We start from the raw sequence: 19646 nt of genomic DNA on the forward strand, positions 1-19646 counted from the left end.
TCATGCTCACTTGTCAAAAGCACAACTTGAAAAAGCAGAAAACAAACTTGAAATATGGTCATAAATATAAATATGAGCAGCCCTTTTGATGAGATAAAAAAAAAACGGTCCCTCCACACAAAATCCAAAACTGACTCAATTAACAAAAAAAAGCCGCACGACACCCACTACTTCTTGTTTATTTTACAATAACATGCATCGGTTTTTAGTGCTTTGATATTTTTTCAACAAATGAGAAAATATGAAATCATCGCTTGAGCACGTTTTTTAACATGCCTTACAAATGTTTGACCTCTTTTGCTAATTTAACTATTTTTTCACTTTTTGGCGACTGATTTTGTTACCTTTTTGACTATGTCTTCACCTTTTAGTTACCTTTTTTGCTAATTTTTTCTACCTCTTTTCCGAGGTCTACCTACATATGACACAAAATACGGTACGTATGAAGAACACTAATGTTTCCTGTTTATTGTTGTTTCGTCGAAATATTAAAGGCTTGTTATCACAAGTAAACGCTCGTCATGCATGGTTTTCGAGCTACCACGTTCCCCCCACTGCATCTTCGTACTCATACTCTTCCAATTCGGTTTGAAGTCGCAGGACTTCCAAGGTTTGGTTTTCGAGTCTCGTGGTCAGTTCGGTCACTTTGGTTTCGGATTCGTGGGCCCGAACCTTGAGTTCGTCCACTTCCTTTCGTTTGGTCTTCAAGGTCTCTTGGAGGGATGTTTCCAGATTGTGCATCTTGGACCGCTCCTTCTCGAATTTTTCGGTTTGAGCATCCATTTCGTCCCGATACATATCGCGAAGCTCCTCCATACGGTCGGCATATTCCTGTTCCACCTCATCTTTCATGGCCATCATGTGTTCCAATTTCGCACCTGAAATGAATGAGCCTTCGTTAATAATTCAGAGGTTTAATTGTTCTTCGACTTTAATTGGTGGCAAACATTCATGGCTATGAGGTACCTTTCGTTCAAATATGATGAAGAAATGATGTTCCCAATTCGAAAAGAAAAGGGACAAAGTCACGTGTATTGCATATTCCAGGATTTACTTGATATACATACAAGGAGCTTGCCCACAACGTGTTTGTACATTCGATGGATATAACAATAAGATAAGCAATGAGGAAGAGAAAAATCCCTCCCGACCCATAAAGTCTGCCTGGGCATTTTGCAAAGCCCATTCAACCGCTCTGAAATTGGGGGGCCGTGCAAACTTATGCTCAGTCGATACCGGGTGTGGGCAATAGGCTTTGTGCGTTGTGATATTAAGTAAATAAAATGTTTCTGAATACCGAGGTTAACAATTACGCACCTGATTAAGAAATTCAATGGTACATAAGAACATTTTTTTTGCCATTCCAGTGTCTTTCAACTTGCGTGTAGTACAATAATTTCTTAAACCAGCCCTTAATGCAGGGTACATTCCAAACATCATTTACGAGTGGACGTTATTTCAATTTCTTAACTTGATTTGAGGGCCAAAATTGTAATGAAACATTATTTTCCGTTTTTATGCATCTCATACCCTAACAAACATTCTCACGTACACGGTATTGTGTCGTGGAAAAAATATACAATGCACGAGACACGACTTACCTAAAGCCACCTGAAGTCTGCTTTCTAAATTCTCCACTTTCTCATCATACTCGGCTCTTATTCGAGATATCTGCCCATTCAGATCATCCCTAAGTGCCTCCATCTCGCCTTGACTTTTTTCTGCCAGCTCCGTGGCCTTGCGACGCTCTTCAAAGGCCTAAGAGGAAGAGAAGACTGATCTTAAGAGGACACCAAACAGTATGTTGTGTACTTCTCTAATCAGAACAGCAAGAGAGATATTCATTTGAGAATGGCGTGTTCATTTCAACCAAACCCGGGTTAGGTTCAGAGCTTGAGAATTGGGTTGCGAGTCACACGGGAAAGAAGGCCTGAAGAACCGATACCGGAACTCGGTCATTAATATAGAGACTTGCACTTGACTAGGGCTATAGGGCCAAGTACACCAATATTGATCTGCTATGCAAATGTACCGTACTTAGAGAAGCGTTGTCACTTGGTTTGAACGGGATGATGGATTAGCCCAAAAAACACATTTACTGGAAATAAGATCCCTGCCAAAAGAGCATGGTCAGGTCTGTGCAAGACAAACCCTGAAGAGTTGACTCCTTTGGGGGCTCAATTATTTGCCGTCGGAGCTGATCATAGGGTAGCTTTCCATTTTCAGACAGAGAGGATCATGAATGAATAAGATTTTAGCTTTCGCTTGAATTGACCATGATGCACATTTCTGGAGAAAACGCCATATAATGAAACGAGAGCCTCAAAGTCTGCTGTTTTCAGTTTGGGCTTGGACCCTTTGCTCAAAAATTGAGATATTTCAAAATAAGTTAGATAGATATCAACAGTGGTGTAAAAAATAAGTTATGATTTTCGCCAAATCTATACGATTTAGCAAATCTCCTCATCCAATCTATATATTTTGGGGGGTTTCTCAATGCACACTCACATCGAGAGATTTATTATGCTTGGTTTTTAAATCATACGAGTATTGCCAAAGACAATAGAGGGACAACGATTTTTTTCATATCATCATATTGAGAAACGAATGGTATATCGTCTCACAAGTTGTGGAGCATTTCTAGCTACAGATTTGCCTTGTCTTTAAAATCTTCTTTGGAGGCACTCGGTTGTAAATAATGCCAGAGGATCGACAATTATAACATCAAAGGCCAACAATATATCATCGTAAACTGAGTTCCCAAGCCACTCCCGCTTCCTCTTGCAAAACTAAAAAAGGGGTTAAAAGATTTATAATTGGTCAATGCTATAAGAAACCATGGTAGCTGAGTGGCCTAATGTACCCGTAGAGGCGCGACACGATCCCCAGAAGGCGTGGGCTCGAATCCCGCCTCCGTAATGTCACCTTTAATGTCACTCAAAGAGAAGCAGGAAGAATTTTTGACTTTGTCATGGGACGACGTAATGGGTTGGAGTAAATTAAATCAATATCGTACCCAAGTCCCAAAAGTCCTTTTTGGGCTCCTCTCTCTCCTTTCGTTGTGAACAAACCAAAGGAGAAAAACCGGAAAACGCTCTAAGATGTCTGACTTTTATGGTATTTTTCCCTGAAAAACTTATTGCTGATCTGTTCTAACACGAGAAATACACTACCCACCCTTCTGAGAGACCTTTCAAATGTTATAAGGGTGTAGTTACAAACGCTTTTGACATCCAAATAGCGATTAACAGTGAGCTATATAATGCATACTTGGAGCATGCCAACGCCTTTTCATCATCATCATTTTCCATTCAATTGTGCTAAAAATGATTAAGTGATGTTTTTAAAGCTAGTCGCCAAAACTTTCTGAAACTGTCAATAGACCTCGAAAAAAGGTCGCATTTCTGAACCACATATAGTATAAAGTTATACTTGCAACAGCCAGTCAAATTATAATATTTCATTGCAATAATACCGGTGGTTACCTTTTTTGCACCAGTTATTTAGGCCTGTGAAAAGCCAAACCAAAAAATGCTAAAAGGCTCTGGCTGAGGATTGAATTCTTCATCTGATCATGTTGCACAGAACTAAAAAAAAGATTCCACACAAAGAACAAGTAAAGAATTAGAAGGAAGCAAAAAAGGACCCAAATGACAATAAAAGGGCAAAAAATGTCTTGGAATGTGAAAAATCGTGAGAAAAGATCAAGAAAGAGTGTAGAAAGTCGAAAAATAACTAAAAAATGGAATACTTGGCTCAAAAACAATTATCAAAAAGTTCTTTTCAAATTTGAACAGTTTTTTTTCGAAATCTAGACTTATCAATCATACAGTTTACAATCTCTTGTACCTCAACCATTGTTGTTCGGAATTTTACCCATTGAGACTTTGAAGTATCTCACAGAAGACTTGATGGCTTATTCATTGTGTCACAATAAATTGTTCGTATTTTCGGAAAGCCAATTTTCTCGCTTCTATGTTTGTTTGTCCGCACCTAAACAAAACAGAGGGCGCTTCCTCCGCTTAATGAAAATGACAATAGGACAAGCTTTCTGGATGGCTCAAGACCAAGTATTTAGATTTAGATCTTAACAAAAACGCCAATCCCGAGAGGACTGAATTTATGTTCCAGGAGGTAGTAAAACTGTCAAGTGCAGTACAGCTTCATAAATAAACGCCAATGAAGGTTGTGTACAGGGCAATCGCTTTATGGATTAAGGCCAAAAGCCAACCTTTGATGTTTTCAGCAGTGGTATGAAGAAGGCTTAGTATCTAATATGGTCCTGTTCCATTGTGTCCTTAGCAAAGGCCAAAGCAAGTTGTTCGAGTGTTCCCTTTGAAGTGAGCTCACCTTCTGATCGCCTTCGGATTGGGCATCATTGACTGCCTTGATGAGGGCCTCATCCTTCCTCTCAATTTCCTTCTTGAGAACCTCCAACTGCTCGCTCAAGCTTTTACTTTCAAGAATCCATTTGCGCTTCACTTCCTCCAATTCCCGTTGCTTTTCCGCCACTAAAACAAAACAAAAACAATTTTATTCCTCCATTGTCAGAGTGACATGCGAGAAAAGGTGTTGTTAATATGTCCCAATGGATCAGAGGTTGGGAATGTGGGAGAGTAAATCGGATTTGGCCACGTGCCAGGATATCGGTGACCGGCCCAGATTTTTACACGGCTAGAATTTGACCCAAAATTGAACTTAGACAAAAAGGATTGATATGCTACGAATGTAACACGTACAAATGTGCGCATCCTTTTGACCTTACCAAGGGATTCTTTGTGAGAATTGTTGTCGCTTCTGAGTTTCTCATCCATCTCTTTTCTTAATTGACTCTGCATCCGGCGAAGTTCATCATCTTTTTGCCGAGTGATTTCCGTCTTAAGCTCACGCAACTTCTGATCTAGCTCTGACTGAGTATATGTTCCTGATGAAGTGTGTGAGGATTTCCTGGAATTGCTGCCTCCATCCCCACTTTGCGCCTCTTTGAGGCGTTGATGGAAATCGGACTCGATTTCGTGGATCTTCCATTCAAAGTCATTCACCATGGTCTCCTCGAGCTCGCAAGCGATGGATCGGTGATACTCGATTTCCTTTTCTGCTGCCTCCAGGATCTCTTTTCTTTCTCGACTTGCCTCCTCCAAGGCCGCCTCAAGCCTTGCAATCTTGTCCAAAGAGTCATCTTGCTCGGGTTCCAAATTGAACTTTACGGACTTTTTCCGTTCGGTTGGCGGCTTTTTGGTCACCGCCTCGTCTAGCTTCTTTTGTAGATCCTTGATCTTCTGTTCCATGGCCTTTGTGGCCTCATTGCTAATGGCACCCATGGAGCCTTTGACTTGGTTCTCGAAGGCTGTCATTTGCCTCGATTTGTTCAATAGTTCATCTGACAATTGGGCGTTTTTCTCCTTGATGTGAGCAAGATCATCTTCGGTTTTCTTTAGCTTCTCGACGGCAGACCCTCCGTCGACCTTGGCCTTTTGTAGTTGGGAATTGAGGCATTCCAATTCTGAGGTTCTCTCGCCAAAGTCGTTTTGGAGCTTTTCGAAATTGCTTTTCCACGTTCCAACTTCCTCACACTTCTCCGACAATTGATTCGCGAGTTCTTCGAGGTCCTTCAAGGCTGTGGTTTCAGCTTCGGTCTTGGGGATCAGCGTGTTCATCTCAATACCTTCCACCATTCTCTTGATTTGAGCCTGAACTTTCTTCTGATTGACATCCCTGGCCACTTTCCTCAGATCTTTTTCGACGACCTTCAGGGTCTTGCACAAATCATCCTTCTCGCGTTTCATTGTTTGATTCTCTTGTTTTAAGGTTCTGACTTCATATTGAGACTTGACGACTTCTTCGTTGTGTTTGGTTTTCAAACTGATCTCCAAGTCACTCACTCGCTTTTGAAGCTCGTTCTTGGAGGCCTCCAGATCGCGGATCTTCTGACCCAATGTGATCTTTTCCTTCTCCATAGGCTTGATTTTGCTGCTCAGGTCCGATTTCTCCCGATCCAAGAGCCTCACCTTCTTCTCCAAATCAAGCTTATCCTTTTCCAATTGATTCAGCCGATCCGTGAGGATCTTGGTCTTGTCTCCCAATTGAAGCTTCTTCACTTGATCCCCGAGTTCTCGTTTGGCGTCCTCGCTCCTCTTGAGCTCTTTCTTCAGGAGGTCCAATTCTTGCATCGTGGCTGATTGTTTGGTCTTCAAATCGGCCAGAGTGGCCTGGAGTTTGTCTCGTTCTGTCTTTAAGTTGTTGATTTGGGCGTGGAGTCCCTGATTTGTGGATTGCTTGTCGTTCTGCAGCGACTTGCACTGACTTTCCAGTGATGTAATCTGTGAAGTCAGAGTCTGATTTTGGCGCAATACATCAGCTTTCGCACGCTCCAGCCCATTCAGCTTTTCCTCCAGCATCTCGAAGTTTCGTTGCAATTGTGATTTCTCGCCCTCCAATGCCTCGGTCTTGCCGAGTAAAGCTTTATTTGCCTTAACGAGCTCGTCCTTGTGCTTGGACTCCCCCTTTGACATGGCCTCAATCTTGGACTGGAGCTCATTACGCTCCTGGCTTAGGGTCTCGATCCTGGCTTGCAGGCGTTCCTTCTCCTCGGCGATCTTGTCCAAGTCACCTTTCAATCGCTCCTTCTCGTACCTACCAAAGTTGTTGGATTTCTTTTCGGCCTCAAGATGGCCCAGATTCTCCTTGATCATCTCCTTTTCTGATTCTAGGGCCTCCAGTTGCTTCGCGATCTTGTCTTTGGCGATTACAACCTCTCGCTTCTCCTTCTCCAATTTGAACGTTATATCCTCTTTCTTGGCCAACTTCTCGCTGACATCCTGGATTTCGCCCTTTAAGTTGGCCATCTCTTTTTCACTCTGTTTTCTTTGCTTCTCCAGCTGTTCGTTAACCTTTTTCACTTTAGCGTCCATGTCCATTCTAAGGTTATCTTTCTCCAGATCCTTGGCCTTGATTTCCTCATCTTTTACCCTGAGTTGATTAGCCAAATCATTATCTTTGTTGGAGATCAAATCATTCAACTTTCCGGAAAGCTCATCCTTCTTCAGAGTGACGTTCTGTAGGTCCGTTCTCAAGTTTTCAATGGTCTTCTCAAAGTCCTTGACATCCTCGTTGGCCTTGGTTTCCAGTCGGCATTTTTCGTCCCGTAACTGAAGGATCTTATTGGCAGCGTCCCTCAGTTCTTTTTGGACCAACTCCTTTTCGTTTTGCACTTTGGAAAGTGTCGTGTTGCCACTTTCCTTCATGCTCCTTATGTCTGCTTCAAGAGCATTCACCTTTCCTTCTAGGACATTTTTGGCATCGACTACCCGCTTCATTTCCGCATCATTGCTATCCATCTTCTTCTTCATGACCTCAGCAGATTTGCGGGCTTCAATCAGCCTCTGTTCGACCGTTTCAAGCTCTTGAGTGTGTCGTTCATCCTCACTTTTACTACTCGCCTTGTACTTCTGGAATTCGCTCTCCAGCGATTTGATCTTTCGATTCGCAACCCGGAGCTCGTCTTCTTTCTTGGCCACCTCACTCTTGGCATCATCAATGATAGATGTCGCCTTATTGTTCTCTTCCTCCAATTGTGCCATTTTCTTCTTACTTTCAATGGCAGCCTTTTCAAATTGAAGCTTCATCTTGTCCCATTTCTCCTCCATTTCTTTGCGCTCTTGTTCTTGTTTGGAGGCCATCGTTTCTCTCTTGGATTTCTCTACTTTCAAAGCTGCCTTCTTGTCGATGTCATATTTGTCGAGTTTCTCCTTTAGATCTTTCACCATCAGCTCCAACTCCGACTCGGCTTGTTTCCGTTTTTCCATGAGGCTTTGGAGATGCTTCAGATCCGCTTCCGATTTCTGCTTCTCTTTGCGCGCCAAATTCAAATCACTTTCCAATTTCTTTTTCTCGTCATCCAGCACTGAGATCATGTCCTTTTCCTTGTTTAGGTTATCTTGAACCTTCTTATTGGCATTGATCGTATCTTTGAGGGACTCCTCCACTTTTTTCAGTTCGTTTTGCTTGTTGGACTCAAATGAGGTGATTTTATCTTTCATATCTTTGGCTTCGTGTTGCAAGTCCTCAATCTTTTGAAGATGGTCTTTCCTCTCTTCTAATAGTTTTTCCACTTCACGCCTTAGTTTACTTGCCCCGTCTGAATTGGTCACAGCCTCTTTTTTAGCTCTCGTAGCCTCCAATTTGAGCTCGTGCTCGACTTTCCTCAACTTTTTAGTCTCCTCATGTTGACGATCAAATTGGTTCTTCACCGAAGTCAAACTATCCATGGCATCGGACAGCTTGTTTTGGGTTTGCTTTAGCTCCGTGTCTCGTTCCCGCAATTTGATACTGGTCTCGGTGAGTTTATTGGTCAGGTCGGTTTTTTCCTTGTTCAAGTTTTCTGTCGTTCGATTCAGTTTGTCACAATCGGTGCGGATGTTTCCGATCTCCAATTTGAGCTTCAGATTTGTCTCTGCCAAGGTCTTATCAATGGGCTTATTATTGGCACTGGATCCTAGCTTTTGACGCTCCAAGGCGTCAATGCGAGCGAATAAGGATTTCCGCTCGGATTCAAGCCTCTCGATTTCCTTCATCTCCTGACTTAGCTGCGACACTGCATCATTTCGTTCCTTGGCCATAAGTGAGGATTCTGATTGCATCTTCTCGAGGTCACGCTTCTGTTTTTCTAATTTCTTCACAGATTGGCTCCGAGATTGCTCCTCTTGTGTCAGTTTCTCGGCCAGATCGCGTTTTTCACGCTCTGCCTCAATAATCTTTTTCTGCCATTCCTGCCGCTCATTCTCAAGCCTCTGCAGTTTGCCAGCTTGATTGGCACACGTGGTGGCCAGTTCGTCCTTCTCTTTGAACACGGTTTGCAGAAAGACCTTTTGTTTCTTGAGCTGTTCCGCAAAGCCTTCTTCTTCCTTCTCCAAAATGTCCAGGAAGTCTGCATGATCCTCAGAGGACGTTCTGCTTTGACCATTGAGGGTACGGAGTGGGCTATTCATTCTGGAGGAGGGTTCACCAAATCTGGCAATTTTCTGTTCCTCAATCTTTTCCACCGGACGACGATTAAACGGACTGGGGCTTCGACCCCGAAATGGAGCGTTTACCGAAAGTTTCCTTTGGGAGGAAGGACTCAAAGGATTGGGTGGCGGTGCCGCAAAGGGTGGTGGCGGTCTGAAGGACGGAGGGGGAGATCTAATTCTTCCTCCGGGAGTTGATTCCTTCGTGGACATAGCCAAAGGGATAGATCGATTTGGCCAGTTTTGCCGATACAAATGATCTCCAATTAAGAACGCCTGTTTGTTCTTGCAGGATGTTGAAGTGTCTTGCTCACTGTTCGTGTTCCATAATGATTTTGGTCGAGACGATGTTGTTCCTGGAACAAAGCAAGACGAAGTGTTGTGAGGAAGCCGAGCACGATGTGAATGAGACTGGAGCCAAGATTTGAGCGAGTTTGCACACAGGTCCTGAAAATCAGTTCCTTAGATCTTGCTCGTCAACGGGAGAGTGGGAAATATCTCCAGGAACATCATGTTCATTCCTGGGAGACTTGAGTAAGAATTGCTGTCTACTTTCAACTATGCTACTGAGCTTGAAGGAGCACAGAAGCGGTAACAGGAGGTTAGGAGGCATCTATGTGAATGTACGTAGTACTACGTACTAAAGTTCGTACAAGCAGACTGGATCCATACTTTCAAACTGCTCGGACGGGGGAGGAAATTTCCCCCCCTCGAAACTTGAGGAGTTACATTTGGGGGGGAAAGTATTGAGTCTATTGAGCTACTGCCACCATCAGCAATTTGGAACGCCATCAAAATTGATGCCCGCCGTTGCCGGCTTAGGCATGGAAAATTTTCTTTGATTCGCTCGCTCGTGTTCCATAATTACTTTTCTAAGGTCATCCGACCTAGTCCAAAGTCCGAGCAAGGTAAGCTTCAAATCCTAATCGATTTCCAGTCATTCAGTACATTCCGTCAAAAGAATGGGGAACTAGATTTTGCTCTGCGATTACGAGCCACCTATTTTACCCGTCAAATGATTGGCACACGAAATAGGATTGCAGAGCGTGTTATCAAAAAGGGCCTTCTCAGCCCACAGATGTCTTTGGTTCCCAACTTCCACCACTTTGTCGTCTTTTTTGCCGTGTTCCAAGTCACGCTCAGAAGTTGTGTTCAAAAAGCGCGCCCTTTTGACATTCCAAAGAATTCCTGTTGATGAAATCTGAGCTGGCTTCAGGAACTCGGACGGGCGCTTCAATCTGAGTGTGGGGCCTAAATCTTTTATCGGTTCATCTTGTCGCTTCATATCTGTAAGGAAAATTGATCACCCGTTATAGGCCAAGATGCAATCCTGAAGGTCTGTGGGAGGTAACATTCTTGCAGCCAATCGAGTTCAAAGCAGTTTTCTGGCTGCTTGAGACTCAGGTGTGGAGGTCACTTCTGACCTCATAATACAGTGCGAGTTCCGGAACTTTTAAGGAATGCCGAGCAAAGAGGGGAAAACTAATCCATCTCCCGGGGTCATTTCATCAACTGATGATGCTTACTCTGTGAAGTTTTGGATCATTGGATCGAAAGGCCGAAATGACTGGAGTCTGGTACTCAGTGTAAACGATGGCAATGGGAGAGTACATTCCACTAAGGCTGGCAAGGGCTTTTCCTGGCTCGTTCTCATCTGTGAAACCCACTGTAGGATGACCAAACAAAGATTTGATGTTGAATAGATATATAAATACCAGATCAATCTAATGCTCCTAATGATAAATCAAATCCTGAGGTAAATCTTAACAACATTGTATATACTGTCCGTGATGGAAATGCTAATGCTGACGGAAGGCGCATTCTTGAGATTTGGGAAATGTCCTTAGCGCATCATCGAAGTTGATCATTGGCCAGCCGTTCCAGGATCGACCCTGTGAGAGTGAGGAATGCTTTTCGAACAGATTCGGAACATATCGAGTGAGCCGAGGAATATCCTGAGGCTTGTTTTGCTTTTGTATGAGCTCTTTGTTCGGGGATAGCCTTCGCATTTTGGCTATCTTGAGGTTCCCCATCAAAGAATTTGGGGTTGCATTAGTCGAAAGTCGACATTAACCTAAATACGTAAATACGTCAAGGGACATGGGAATACAAATTTCTTCTCTGTGCCAAATAAAGTGTTTTTTTTTATGTTAAAGAGGCTTAATTGCTGAAGCTGTTGCGGATTGTTTTTCAAAACTCGAAAAATGTCTCAAGATGTTTGTGACATTTCTGATTGGAAAGGTTAATTAACTTTGCTGTATTATAATCAGCATGATTTATCATAATCTGAAAGGATATCCTGATCGTCTTACAACCCTGCTCAGACTGAACTTTACGCACAAATCTTGTCAATCACTTTAATGCTCCATCGGAGGTGTTTCCGCTCGTTCCTTTTTTTGGTTGTGATTTTCGTTAGAGAGCAATTCCTTACTTTAACCAAGAGCTTTAAAACAAATTCTGAACTTTCAACAAATGGGAAATTCAATGTCAAGGGAAGTAGAGACTACCTTTGTAAGGGCACAATCTTATGCACTTTCAGTTTGTACTGCAATTCTTCCTTTGTTCATTTTGAGTTAAAACAACGTTCCCGCGATTATGCCGAACATAATAATAGAGGGTTTGGAAATCAATCTATGTTTTGTGAAAGAAAACGAACAAGTCATCTACAATCTCGATAACATTCTACATTTTATGGCCCTCGTATGTTCAGCATTTCGGGGCTTTATTTGGGGTGAAAATGTTATTCCATAAAGCTTGCAATTGCCACTAGAATTTGTCCCCTTTATGCACTTGAAATCTGGACATGGAATCAAAATTGAGGGGAAGGGGAAGGAGACTGAGTGACCTATTTTTGTCCCTTGCTTTGGAGCTTGGCAAACCTTTGACGATTGACATATTTCAGTAAGCGCTACAGTAACTAGAACAGGTGAAAGTCTCTTAAATTCTAACACAACGACAAATTGAATGCACCCTTTTTGATATTACCTTTCTTATCGCAAAGCCCCGAAAAAGCCACTGTAATCTAGATTGCTCTGTAGGTTAACCTTTCCTTTTCCTTTTTCGTTCAGAGTAAAACGCAATCCCGTTGTCCTCCCGAGGAACTTTTAAGTCTAAACACACTGATTTGGTAGCAATCTGCTCAAGGGAAGGATGGCGAATGAAAAAAATGCCTTGCTTGGTGGAGCTGGCGGGATTTTGGCGAAAATCCCAATGAATCATTGGATCCAGGGTTCCTAGGCTCGACGGAAATCTGAAGCTAGTTCCAAAAGTTGAGCTCGTCAAAAACCTCATGAAGAAAATGACCGCGTAATCTCTTGACATCTAGTAAGCTCATACTCGCATCCTTAATCTTCTTTTCATCAGGAAATGTCAAAACTCACGTCAAATATCCTTTCGGGGGAAAAAGTTTTACCAAGTGAAGAAAGCTTCAGTCAATAGAGGTTGAGTGATTTTTCTAGCTGCGTAACTTCTTCTTGAGGCGCGGGGGACCTTGTTTTTCTATATCACATTATCGGTGGCTCGGAATGATTGGTTACGAATTGGTTTGAAAGCAGAAAAAGAATTGCCTCCGGTCGAAGCGTTCTAACGATAGTAAAGAAAACCTCTTTGAACTCAGCAGCACCCATGCTAAGTGAAATTGCAATGGACAAGGGTTCAAAAGGTAGTTAGTTCTTTCAGTGGATGGGTTTCATAAGGTTAGTTAGTACCTCAAATGATCTGAAGCCCACAGTCTGCATTCGTCCTTGATTTATTTGAGGGCTGCAGATCCTCACTTTCTATTGACCTTTTTGACGAAATTGTCTGTTTGGGTGTCGGATCGAAGCTAGCATACCATGCTTTATAGTAGGTTTGAAAATGCGTTTTTATCGTGTCAGTGGGCTCCTTGTCGATTATCATTTTCTATGGTTTTTCTGAGATGGTTAATAGTATAGTGTGATTCTGTAGCTTTTGCGTAACGTTTCAGTATAAGGTCTTTCAAACTTTGGGAAACTAATTGCTGCAAATATCTGGTTTACTTTCAAATGTTAAATGGCCAAAAAATGAAACATAGCCAAAATCATTGAAATTTTAACGCATCAGAATTATCTGCATTTTGTTTGAGCTCTTTTGAAACTGTTGGAAGTTGTTTTCCGACAATTTGACATACATTATCGCTAACTCAATTTGCATTCTTTGATCCACCCTGGTCATGCATGGCACGACGCACACAAAGTGCCACAAGTAGAAATAAATTATTTTTTTGACACATTAAAACATTCTTGTATTTTTTGCTAAAACATGATCGATGGCACGTAGCCCTGAGAAAGAAGATAGGTTAATTAATGCCTCTTACAAAGTTATAAAAACATATCTAGAGAAAGGCAGGATTCAGATAGTTTGACTAGAACATCTCGACCTTGAACACAAACACATCGGCATTCACAGATAATCAGGGTGATTGAAAATTGGATTTTGAATCGTCGTGGTGGCTTGTTTAAAAATTGGATTGGAGTGGGATGGAAACTTGATATTCATACGTTCAGCTTCAAATTTAGCAAACTCTCGCCTGTCATGAATTGTGGTGAAGGCCTTCCACAATAAAACGGTAATAAGACCAACAAACACAATGGCTCCAATGAGCCCAAAAATAAGACCCAGATAATCGGCGGGAGGAGGACAAACCTCTTTGAGACCGTCATCAGTAAGGTGCAGATAGACTTGACGAGTGTCAAAGATGCCCGCTATGGGCTCATAAGAAAAAATATATCTACAATTATTGCGCAAAAACGTGCAGTTCTCATAGTTTTTGGGAATATCCTCTGGGAACTCTTCAGAATAAGTCAATAAGGTTTGACATCTTTCAGTGGCATTGGCGATGATGCCCAATCGTTCCTCTTCAGTCTCATAAGGTTCCGAGACCATTTTTTCATCTTGAAAGGCCAGAAACTCGACGCATAGTCGGAGGTTTTCGCAAATGGAACCGCAGACTTCGCATTCATTGCAAAGGGGCCCGCTCCATCCGTCATCGGTGCAAATACAACTGTCGCAAGGGCATATCCCATGACCGGAACAAATCAGATGCGGGCTTTCAGAAGAGCGACAAGGATCCTTGTTCTGAAAACAATTACATTTGGGACCAGTCCATGGTGGGTTGCAGACGCACTCGCCGCAAACGCATTTCCCTTGGCCGCTGCAGGTTTGGTTGGATTCGTCCCTCTCGCAAGCTGTATTGTCGCAGACCTGAAATAACAGTAATAGGGTATCAAGCTTTTTTGTAACATGGCATTCATCCCTTAGTTTCATAATACGATTAGACCACTAATGCTTATAAATTGACCACGAAATGCCCCAAAGATGGGCCATTCAAATAATGATTGCTAGAAGCCAGATTTGAAATTTTTCACAGAGAAAGTATTTTTTTACATAATTTGATGTTTTCGCGGATTTTTTTAATCATATTTATTTCTTCAAATGTCACTTATTCCTCACTTTTGACCTGGAAAACCCACTATTTCACCTCCATAATACTTTCACATTTTGACCAGGGTCCTGCTTGAAAAACAGTAAAAAAATTGACCGATTTAACCAAAAAATAGGTTGAAGAGGTATCTCCTTTTGAAGTGGAGCAGGAAAAGATAGTGAAAAAAAAGCAACGTGTCCTTTTTATCGTAAGCAGCCATGTCCTGATGAAGGAAAAGGCTGTCAGTTTGACCACCCTAAATGGTGTCAAAAACTTCTCAAGTTCGGCCTTGACAAGTACAATAGGAAGAAGGGATGTCCAACGGTAGATTGGGTTTTTTTTCCACCCGTACATGACCCGTGCCGTCAGTTCATCAGACGTAAGACGTGCTTTGATGTACGGTGTACCTCTGTCCACGTAGAGGGGACACAAAGGAAACAAAGGTACAGACAAGCTCAGTCTCGTAGTTGTAGGGCTCAGTTCTTGATTAAGTTTGCTCCAATCTAGCTGTATCTGAATGCGCTCCGAAAGGTGGGACAGGGACAAAAATTCCCAAATAGAGGAAGATTTTGTTCAAAAAGAGTTGCAAACTAGCAAAAAGGCAGAAGAGCAATTCGAATCCAGTAATTGCGGCTAGTCGCAAAAAATTGGGAGGTAATTTAGGGCCTGATCAAAAATGGCCATTTACAAACTGAGAGAAGAGCAGTCTATGAGGTCAGGTCGAATCAAAAGGCTTCTTTCCCTTGTGCAAACTCGAAGAGAAAGATAAAACACCCTGTTGGGCCTTTTGAGGTTGATGGTGAAGCCATAGACAATGTAGAGGTTATGGCTAACATGCTTGGAGATCTGTTCTCTAGTGAGTTTTCAACTCCAAAGAATTTAGGAGCAACACCTCATTGCTCTCATTATCTAGTCTATTGAGATTGGCAAGGCTAGTCAAGTTGAGCAATTTGATGATCTTATGGTTACAGAACAAGATGCTTTTGCTGCCATCCAGGACTTGAGGCTTTTGAGCTCTCCTGGTACTGATGGTGTGACATCTCAGTTTCTGATGAGGTGCTCACTTGCTCTTGCTCGTGTTTTCTCGTACTTGATGCGTTGCATCTTGGATCAGGGCAAGTTTCCATCGTCACTAAAATTATCTCACGTTGTTCCAAGGTTTAAAGGGGGAGACAAGTCGCTCCCCAGTAACTATAGGCCGATTTCTCTCACTTCGAATAATGCGAAGGTGCTTGAGAAGATCATGAGGTCCAAACTTGTTGAATTTCTTAAGGTCAATGAAGTCCCTCCGCCTAGCCAACACGGGTTCTGAGCACATTTTAGCATGGTTACCCAACTGATTGAGCATTTAGAGCAAGTCATTGAGGGCCTGGAAAGACACGATTCAGTTGATGTTATCCATTTTAATTTTGCCACGGCCTTTGATAAAGTAGACCTTTTGTTGAATAGACTTTATGACGTCGAGGGATCTCTTAGTGACATACATGATGTCAAGTCAGGTGTTTCCAAGGGCTCAATTATAGGGCCCTTGCTTTTTATAATATTCGTAGCTCCTCTTCAAAAGCTTAGTATTACTGCCAGTCTCTCTTCTTTTGCTGACGACACCAAGTTAGACTCTGATAGGAACGGGCATCTATTGGGTTACTGAGAGTAGTAGTATGGCATGGATAATGGAGGTAAAGATATTGAGCAGGTTTCATCTATGAAAGATCTAGGTGTCGTCCTCCAAAATAATGGAAAGTTCCATGGGCATGTCCAATTGAAGGTGGGTAAAGCCTTTCAAACGTGTGGTTGGATATATGGCACGTTTCAGTCCAGAGATAGCATCACGATCAAAGGCATTCATGAGCTGAGCTTGTCCCAACCCAGGAGTTAGGGTCAATTGTAGTGACCGTAGAGGCTTAACTTGCGTTTTGAGAGCACCTTCAAGCCTTCGAGAATCAAGGCCAGTTCGAACAATGAAGTCCACATGTCTTCTTTCTCGGGCTCCTTCTTTGTTCAATTTGCTTCCCTCTAATATTCATAGGGAATACGTAGGCATTGTTGATCCGGTAGTATCTTTCAAGTCAGACTTGAACAGATTTTTAAGTTGCATTCCAGATCAACCCCACATTCAAGAACTAGCTCGCTCTGCCAAATTAAATTTGTTGGTAGACCAAATATCATATAAAGATTAAAATAAGATCCATAACGGGTTACTCCCATAGGGTCTGTCTAATATGGTATGCAAATAGTTAAGCAGATCATCGTCCTTTGACAAAAACAAAAGGATCCAGGATGGTATACTGTATTCCACTACCCACCCAATGGACGAATACCCTCCTACTGGATGGATGCCCGCCTACTGGATCGATGCCCACCTTCTGGATTAATGCTCGCCTACTGGATTGATGCCCGCCTACTGGATCGATGCCCGCCCAAAGCCTGGACTGTGACCTCATTTTTGGATGAATATCAATTCTAGTCATATAAATTAATGTAATTCTAGTCATTGAAATATATAAAGAAAATATATAACAAAAGCCATATATAACTCTAAGATACACAAGTTTTTACTAAAATGTGGTTGGTTTGGATCTGGGACCCATATGAATGCACTGTATTGGAATTGAATTGTAAGTTCAAAATTCCACGCAATGGTGCGCTGAACTCACTGTACTCGTTGTCCTTTTCTAATACAGGACGTTGTTGTTTGTTTATTGCTTTTGCCACTCTAACCACCTTCTTGGTGTAAAAAGAGTAATAGTCCCAACACTTTCAAAGCAAGGCTTAAATTGGGCGGGTTGGTGAAATTCAGAATCATTAAGAGTTAACTCTATAATTCTTAAAGTTTAAGACTCCTCTTTTTTTATAACCTCTTTTGAAGGTCCAAAAATTCAACACCCATACGGTAAAGCTCCAACTATTGAATACGCAGTTTTCTTTTGTGATAACGGGTTTTCATGGTACAATTTTCACTCGAAACCATTCAAAGCCAAATTTGAAATGGGGAAATGTTCGTCTCTTCACGAGTGACTGGCAACTAACTTACTTTCCATCCACCCGTGAACAAAGAGCTATGAAATAAAGTTTCTGACCGTGGCGTTTGGTTTCCTTTGCGTGCATGAGAGTGAACAATATACTTATGAAACCCGATTTCCGTAAAGAAAAATTTACTCCTTGCAGTTACAATCAATGTTCTGCCATTTAGCTTGCTGTTCCAAATTTACTTTTCTTGTTGTGATGCCTCAAAAAGTGTATCCTTGAACTTGACAATTGGGCGTCAAGAATGGCTTAAATGTTAGGGCATAGCGTTCATTTTCAATGAGATTAAGTAACTTACATTGTCGCAAAACAGTCCAGAAATGATAACTCCTTCCTTAGGCGAGTCGCATTTGCACACACCACAGTCACAGCTGCCACGCCCACTACACAAGAACGGGAACGAAATATTGGGCTTGATACACGTGGCAAAGATGTCGTCCATGTTGATTGTCAAGTTCGTATTCGGATTCTTGGAACACTCACATTTGGGTCCAAAGAAGTCGTTGGAACACAGACACTCGCCACAACTCAATCGTCCATGATAATTGCAATCCTGACTTTGTTCCAAAGTTGCCTCTTCCTCATTCGCGACACCTTCGGAAGTGTCACAGGGACACTCGCAAAAAGGTTCAACCTCCACAATCATTTTGTCGTTCAAGCTCACTGGAGACACTGCAAATGTTTCCGATTGACATTCCGTCAGTCTGAAATGCAATTCGAAATTCTTGGCCATTCCCAGTTGGACATTCTCACATTTCGGACCATTCCCCTCACATTCGGATGTGATTCGACTCGGGCAAGAGGTGGAAGAATTCGTAATCGCTTTTATAGACGTGGTTATCTTCTCGTATTGGGCACGGACGAGTTTAACGATATTCGAAGAATCCGTCGAAATCTGACCCGCCGTAGATCCTTCCACCATTGTGGAGAGCATGTCATAGAGTTGAAATTTATCGGCGGTCACAGCCCAGATCATGGAGACTGAGTAGTTCTTGGCCAATTCGTTGATGAAGGCGATGCTTGGATAGTCTTGGTGTTTGGCGTAGTCGTAGAAACCTGTGGCATTGAGATGGCATTGACCATCGTTTGGCACCACAATTCCGCCTAATTTGCCATCACCGGCAATGTGAAAGGTCTGGTCGGTGGTGAAGATGATGACTCGTCTGGCTTTGTCGCGCCAACCCACTTGTTTTGAACACACGATGACCTACAACGAAAATTTATGCATTGCCATGAGCTTGAGATGGCAGAATAACATCGAAAGTGAACTGAGGGCTCGTGCAGCTTAAGGACCGGCGGAGAGTTCGGTTGCAGTACGATGGATCAATACAAAGAGTTCGTTGTGTAATTTTTTTCAATCGCACTTATAACTTAATAAGGCATAGCGGAACACTCTGTGGTACTGAGGTTCAGCAAACCAAATTGCAAAGCAATTCACACATTGGTTCTTTAGCGTAGCGGGAGATGAAAAAGGGTCATACATTGTCAAACTCCTTCAATTTGAATAGTTTTTCAACTCAAGTTTGCACTTGCATTCAAGATATCTTATGGTTTGATGGCTTGAATCCTGAGCTGACAGAGTCAGAATAGAAATAAAAGCGAACATCACTAGAGATGATTTTGCAGGTTTGATCCAGTTGGCGAACGTTTGGTTTATCCCAAGAGTGAAATGATAGATCTCTCTAAAAGGCAGTGGGCCTAATTGTAGACGGACCAGTGCTTCTATCACACCGAATATGGTATGTAAACAAACGTAATGAAATAAAAACAAGCTATGTTACTGAATGAGTACTCGCAAAATCTTTTCAATTTGATTATTCATTAATCTACGTAGAAAGTAAATATAGCATCGATAACTTATTCATTATTCTTCTTTGTGGTTTTTTTTTCACGGGTTTTTCTAACCGTTACAGGGAATGTAATCCCTAGTACTATTCCTGATCAATAAAAATGTAGTGCTTGTACTCTTCCATTTCACTTCATATTAGACGTTATTGCTCTCGCCTTTTTATCTCGATTCTTAGCATCGGGTGACGGATGTGCTTGAAATCACTACGTAGGGGTAATTAGTTCTGGATTTTTCTTGTCAAATCATTCTCGGCAAATCTCAAACGAACAAAATGATTCGTGCCTCAAATTTGAGCCTGTATTATGAGAGTAATAAGACAAAAAATGGA

General features: G+C 42.1%; 2 protein-coding genes across 4 annotated transcripts in view; both read right to left on the reverse strand.

Moving 5' to 3' along the window:
- Positions 1 to 443: 443 nt before the first annotated feature.
- LOC131891884 (myosin-2 heavy chain-like) lies at positions 444 to 9412 on the reverse strand. The gene is made up of 4 exons (XM_059241570.1): positions 4766 to 9412; positions 4351 to 4511; positions 1602 to 1758; positions 444 to 878 (listed from the first exon to the last, which is right to left on the reverse strand). The coding sequence occupies exons 1-4, from the start codon at positions 9216 to 9218 to the stop codon at positions 538 to 540; spliced, it is 5112 nt and encodes a 1703-aa protein (XP_059097553.1). The 5' UTR covers positions 9219 to 9412; the 3' UTR covers positions 444 to 537.
- Positions 9413 to 13246: 3834 nt separating this feature from the next.
- LOC131891890 (integrin beta-PS-like) overlaps positions 13247 to 19646 on the reverse strand; it is a 12082-nt gene continuing 5682 nt past the window's right edge. For all 3 annotated transcript variants that reach the window (XM_059241587.1, XM_059241580.1, XM_059241595.1), the window contains 2 exons: positions 17768 to 18676; positions 13247 to 14225 (listed from right to left, as the gene is read on the reverse strand). In XM_059241587.1, coding sequence (XP_059097570.1) covers positions 13425 to 14225; positions 17768 to 18676 — 1710 coding nt within the window. In that variant the 3' untranslated portion in view covers positions 13247 to 13424. The remainder of the gene's footprint in view (positions 14226 to 17767; positions 18677 to 19646) is intronic.

The sequence above is a fragment of the Tigriopus californicus genome, chromosome 2 (assembly GCF_007210705.1).
Source record: "Tigriopus californicus strain San Diego chromosome 2, Tcal_SD_v2.1, whole genome shotgun sequence".
NCBI classification, from domain to species: domain Eukaryota; kingdom Metazoa; phylum Arthropoda; class Copepoda; order Harpacticoida; family Harpacticidae; genus Tigriopus; species Tigriopus californicus.